General features: G+C 40.2%; 1 protein-coding gene across 1 annotated transcript in view; it reads left to right on the top strand.

Annotated features, from left to right (window-relative positions):
- The window catches only part of ccdc40 (coiled-coil domain containing 40), a 96,530-nt gene that overhangs the window by 12,788 nt on the left and 77,742 nt on the right, over positions 1–6,000 (top strand). The window contains exon 4 of the mRNA XM_043714804.1: positions 4,598–4,675. Within this exon, the coding sequence (XP_043570739.1) occupies positions 4,598–4,675 (78 nt within the window). The remainder of the gene's footprint in view (positions 1–4,597; positions 4,676–6,000) is intronic.

Genomic DNA, 6,000 nt, shown 5'->3' with positions numbered 1-6,000 from the left:
ACCCTCCTCTAGCTTATCTCTTCACGCTTCAGGCTCACTGCCTTTATTCCTGATGAAGGGCTTTTGCCCGAAACGTCGATTTCAAAGCTCCTTGGATGCTGCCTGAACTGCTGTGCTCTTCCAGCACCACTAATCCAGAATCTAGTTTCCAGCATCTGCAGTCATTGTTTTTACCCAGTTGAAAATGGTGGTAGGCTGTTAAACAACTATTCGAGAGGAGGCTCAACAAATATCCCATCCTCAATGATGAAAAAGCCCAGCAAAAGACATGGCTGAAGCATTCCCAAAATTCTTCAGTCAGAGTTGCTAAGTGGATGATCCATCTCAGTCTCCTTAAATGGTCCCCACCATCACAGATGTCAGTTTTCAGCCAATTTAATGCATTCTATTTGATACCAAGAAACAGATAGAAGCACTGGATACTGCGAAGTCGATGGGTTTTGACAATATTATGGCAATGGTACTGAAGATTTGTGCTCCAGAACTTGCCACAACCATAGCAAAGTTGTTCTAGTCCAGCTACAACACTAGCATCTACCACTCAATGTGTAAAATTGTCTAGGCATGAACCAGCCCCGAAATGTAGGACAAATCTAAACCTGCCTATTAACTTAACTCTCAGTCATCAGTAGAGTGATAGAAGGTGTCATCAACATTGCTGTTTCGCAACAACCTGCTTACTAATGCACAATTTGGGTTCTGCCAGGGTCACTCATCTCCTGACCTCATTACAGCATTGGTTCATACATGGACAAAAGAGCTGAATTCCAGAGGTGAGTTGATTGACTGGCCTTGACACCAAGGCCACATTTGACAGAGTGTGGCATCAAGGACCCCTGGCAAAACTTGAATTAAGGAGAAATAGGAAAACTCACCACTGACTGGAGGCAAATCTAGTACATAGGAAGGTGATTGTGGTTGTTGGATGCCAGCCATGTCAACTGCAGGTCATCTCTACAGGAGTTCCTCAGCGAAGTGTCCTCATTCCAACTATCTTTAGCTGCTTTATCAGTGACCTCCCCTCCATCATAATGTCAGAAGTAAGAATGTGCAATCGTTGGTGAACAATATTCAGCACTAAATCTAACTCCTCAGATACTGAAGCAGTCCATGTTCAAATGCAACAATATCTGTACGATATTCATGTTTTGGCTGAAAAGCGGCACGTAACATTGACACCCCATCAAATACCAAGCAATGGCTACCTGCAATTAGAGATAATCAAACCACTGCCTTTTAACATTCAATGGTATTACCATCACTGAATCCCCAGTATTAATATTCTACAGGCCACCATTGACCAGAAATTCAACTGGATGCACCATATAAATACAATGGCTGCATGAGCAGATTAGAGGTTATGAATACTGCAGCGAGTAACTCCTCTACTGACACTCCATATCCTGTTCACCATCTACAAGGCACAAGTCAGGAGTGTGATGGAATACTCTCCACTTGACTGGATGAGTGCACCTCAAACAATACTGAAGAACCATTCAGAACAAAGCAACACAATAGATTGACAACCACTCCCTCTACCACCAATGCACCATAGCAGCATCGTGGACTATCTGCAAGATGCACTGCAAAAATTAACCAAAGATCCTCATACAGCACTTTCTAAACCCATGACTACTTCCCTCTAGAAGAACAAGGGCAGCAGATATATGGGAATGTCCCACCTGTAATTCCCGCCTCCCCCCCCAGCTACCCACTATCCTGACTTGGAAATATATTGCCAATCCTTCACTGTATCTGGGACACAGTATCTGTTCCTGGAATTCCCTCCCTAACAGTAGGATGTATCTATGACACACTGACAGCAGTGGTTCAAGAAGGTAGCTCTCCACCACCTACTCAAGAAAATGAGGGATGGGAAATAAATGCTGGCCAACCAGCGACATCCACTTCCACATATGATTTTTTTAAAACTGGTCGAGGGAATCAACAAAGCATTAGAGCAAGGCAGTAGTTTGGGTTATGATTATCTGAGTGTGACAGGTAGGGTCAGAAAATGCAAATGTAAAAGCGCATTTGCAGACAAGAACAGAAATTGCAAATATGGCTTAAAAACCAAATTTAAGGTCCTGTATTTAACTACATGCAGCATTTGTAAATAAAAGAATGAAGATAAATGTGTATAACCTGACAAGCATTTCAGAGATGTAGTTGAAAGGTAACTGATATTGTGACATGAATCATAGAATTCCTGCCTTATGGAAGCAGGCCATTCGACATATCGAGTCCACATTGACCTTCCAAACAGCATCACTCAAAGACCCACACATCCTACCCTATTCCTGTAACCCTGCATTTCCCATGGCTAACCTACGCAGCCTGGCATGTTTAGTACTGAGAGATGAACCTAACCCTGAACAACAAAGATAGAGAATTAGCTTGGTAGAGATAAGAAATAGAAAAGGCAGGAGGTCCTGTTTTGCTCTTCTTATTTGGAAAAAAAGATATAATTGCTTTACAGACAGTTTAGAGAAGGTTCACGACTCATTTCTGGGATAAAAGGATTATCTTATGAAGAAAGATTGAACAAGTCTGGTCCTTAGTCATTGGAATTTCAAAACATTACAGGCAATTTTATCTAAACATATAATAGGGGTGGCACGGTGGCACAGTGGTTAGCACTGCTACCTCAAAGCGCCAGAGACCCGGATTCAATTCCCAGCTTGGGCAACTATCTGCGTGGAGTTTGCACATTCTCCCCGTGTCTGCGTGGGTTTTCTCCAGGTGCTCCGGTTTCCTCCCACAGTCCAAAAATGTGCAGGTTAGGTGAATTGGCCATGTTAAATTGCCCGTAGTTTTAGGTGAAGGGGTAAATGTAGTGGAATGGGTCTGGGTGGGTTGCTCTTCGGAAGGTCGGTGTGGACTTGTTGTTTCCACACTGTAAGTAATTTAATCTAATCTAATCTAATCATAATGCCGAGAGGGCACTGGATAGGGTAGATATAAGAAGGATATTTCCATTCTTGGGGTAGAATATAACCGGGACACATAATTTAAAAGATCTTTTTAAGACACAAAAGATGTTTTTTTCTTCTAGTATGTTACTATATAGAATTCTTTTTCTCAGAAGATAATGGAGGCTGGGTCTTCAAATTTATTCACGGTCGGATGATATCTATTTTTGATAGACAGGGAGTTATGGGATGCAGACGGGAAAGCGTAGCAGAGACCACAACTAGGTCAGCCATGATCTTATTGGATGGTGTAGACATCAGCCAAACTGTAGAATCCTAGAGTCCCTACAGTGTCGAAGTAGGCCATTCAGCCCATTGGGCCTATACCAACCTGCTGAAGAACATCCTACCCAGAACCACCATGCCCCCGCTCTATCCCTGTAACCCTGCATTGCCCATAGCTAATCCACTTCGTCTGCACATCGCTGGACACTATGGGCGATTTAGCATGGCCAATACATTTAACCTGCACATCTTTGTACCTTCTCCTATTCCTATGTTTCTATAATTCCTATTGCTACTATGTATCTTTTCAACCTGATTTAGTTCTACATTTCAGCACGTATCCTCTACCTTTTATAATTCTAACCTCTTTTGCGTCTTTGCTTCCTTGGCTCATAATTAGAATCAGAGCTTTAGCCCTTTTGATTCCAACCCTGAAATTGTTTCCTTAAACCCTGATATCTTGCAATGTCTTTTGATTTCTTCAGTTGCATACTTAAAAACTACCTTTCAATTTTGTCTTTCGTCACCATAGTTCATACTGCTTGCTATCCAGTTAATTTTTAACCATGTGATGTTTTGTTTTGTTTTGCCTTGTTCAAGTTGCTACAAAAGTGGATTTTCTTTTGGAAAAAGGAGGCCCAAAGCAAAGTAGAATTTAACATTGAATTTTGCTGCAGTTATTTCTGCCACAACACTATGAGAAGCAATGATTGCATGTACTCAGATGCTTAAATCGAGAGCTGCTTTTAAAGTCAGCCCTCCTTTCTGTCTCTGAGTTATGCATTTTTCCAAGCTGATATCTTAAAACTGTCTTCTTTATAATTATAATGAACTTTACTTAAGTGCTGCTAAAATTTCTATAGGTTGTCTCAGAGGCAACAGTGTTTGCCAGACTGCATTACCATTACTGTAATTCCTGCTACCCATCAATGGAAAGATATTAGGAACAGTCATGTATGCATCTAGTCAGGAGCTACCAAAACTGTTGAGGCAATTACACATTTAGCGCAGAAGGAACTCTGCTCCATTATTATGCATCCCTGTGGTCTGCTGTTATGTGCTTCTTGAGGACAAGCAATGGTACCTGTCCCATTTCATCATGACCGTAGGAAATTAAGCAACAACCACATATGATAATCACCAACACCTTATAAGGGAAGTATTATGTGTGGATTATGGATTCACAGCTTGTTTTTCGTGTTATTTAAAATCTTTACCATTATTTACCCCCCTCCCCACCACCAAGATATCTCCTTCACAAGCAAGCTTTTTTGTGATTCCTTTGTTTCTTCTGTTTCTGAGCTTTCAGATGGTGGCAAGCATTACTGTGCAAATTTTTATTTGTTTGGGCAACCTTGGAACAATCATCTGATGATTATTTTCCTATTCTTGCAAATCAGGGAGAAGCTGATATGGCTGAGCAAGGAGGTTTGACTCTCACTTCAGAAATTACTATATCACCAGAAGTGGATGAAGATGTAAGAATGTCTTAATATTTTGAATGTTTACTATTTTATTGTTATGTGGCTTATAATTCAGGAAATATTATGCAATGTAAATGGAAGCAGAAAAGTATCAAGAAATTCTGAGAGCCTGAGTGAATAGGTAAACCTGTGGCAAATGAATTTCGATGTAAGCAACTTGACATCATCCACTTTGAACCTGAAAATAAATATACTTACTAAATGGTGAAAACTGCAAATAATGGAGAAGTAAAGAAATTTGTGGGGTTAAGTATAAAGATTCTTAAAATCCCATGAACAGCTAAGGAAAATAATCAAAAGCCAAATGGATGCTTCTGTGCTAGAAAACTACGATTGGACTCCCATCTAGAGTCAGTCAACCAGATTCCTGTTATCCACATGAATATGTACCTCCCACAGATAACAAAGTAAATGCAGATACTGTTATAATAAAATCCCCTATCTACTGCAAAGGACTATATGATCCTTCAGACTGTCAACAGAGAAAAGAAAGTCAGGCCTGGCCAACCTCGTGAATATGTGGGTCCATTGTAGCAGATCTGTGTAGAGCAGGGAGTGTGTGAATTGTGTTCAATTGCGGGCAAACTTTTGATATATATATTGCCCATGAAGGATGCGTGCTGTAGTTTGACCAAAGTAATACCTGGATTCCAAAACTTAAGCAAAGAAATTTATGTATGCTGACATTCATCAAAATTTCCCGAATGTTAGGGGAAATAAATAGAATGGAACTATGGCCACTGGGAGTTCTGGAACTAAAGGTCAAAATTTCAAGTTAGATCTTTCGCGAACAAAATTAAGAAAAATTGATGCACTTAAGGGCTGGTAGAAATTTAAAACTCTCTTTCTCAATGTCAAATTGATGTCATATCAGTTGTTAATTGTAAATGTAGGATTTATATTTTTTGTTAAAATGGGGCAAAAAAATTGAGTTATTTGGCGTAACTCAAATTTTTGAGTTAGATTGCAATTCAACTATGATCTCACTGAATGGTGGTGAAACAGGTCTGAGAGGCTATATGACCTCCCCCTTAACTCAATGCTCCTTATCGCTAAGGATTAAAATTTTTAAAAAACGTATTTCTACCATCCTCTCTGGTCTAACTGGAAATATTGGGTGTAGTAGTAAATCAAGGATAGCATTATCTGGTGGTTGAATGGCTTGATTGGCATCACATCCCCTAGCATTTACTCCCTCCACCAATGACGCTTAGCAGCAGCATTGTGTACTGTCTACAAGGTGCACTACAGGAATTTACCAAAGATCCTCAGACAACACGTTCTAAACTCATGACCACTTCTCTTTAGAAAGACAAGGG

The sequence above is a fragment of the Chiloscyllium plagiosum genome, chromosome 24, assembly GCF_004010195.1.
Source record: "Chiloscyllium plagiosum isolate BGI_BamShark_2017 chromosome 24, ASM401019v2, whole genome shotgun sequence".
Classification (NCBI taxonomy): Eukaryota; Metazoa; Chordata; class Chondrichthyes; order Orectolobiformes; family Hemiscylliidae; genus Chiloscyllium; species Chiloscyllium plagiosum.
The sequence above is the reverse complement of the archived record's forward strand: the minus strand, read 5'-3'. Positions and strand labels throughout refer to the sequence as shown.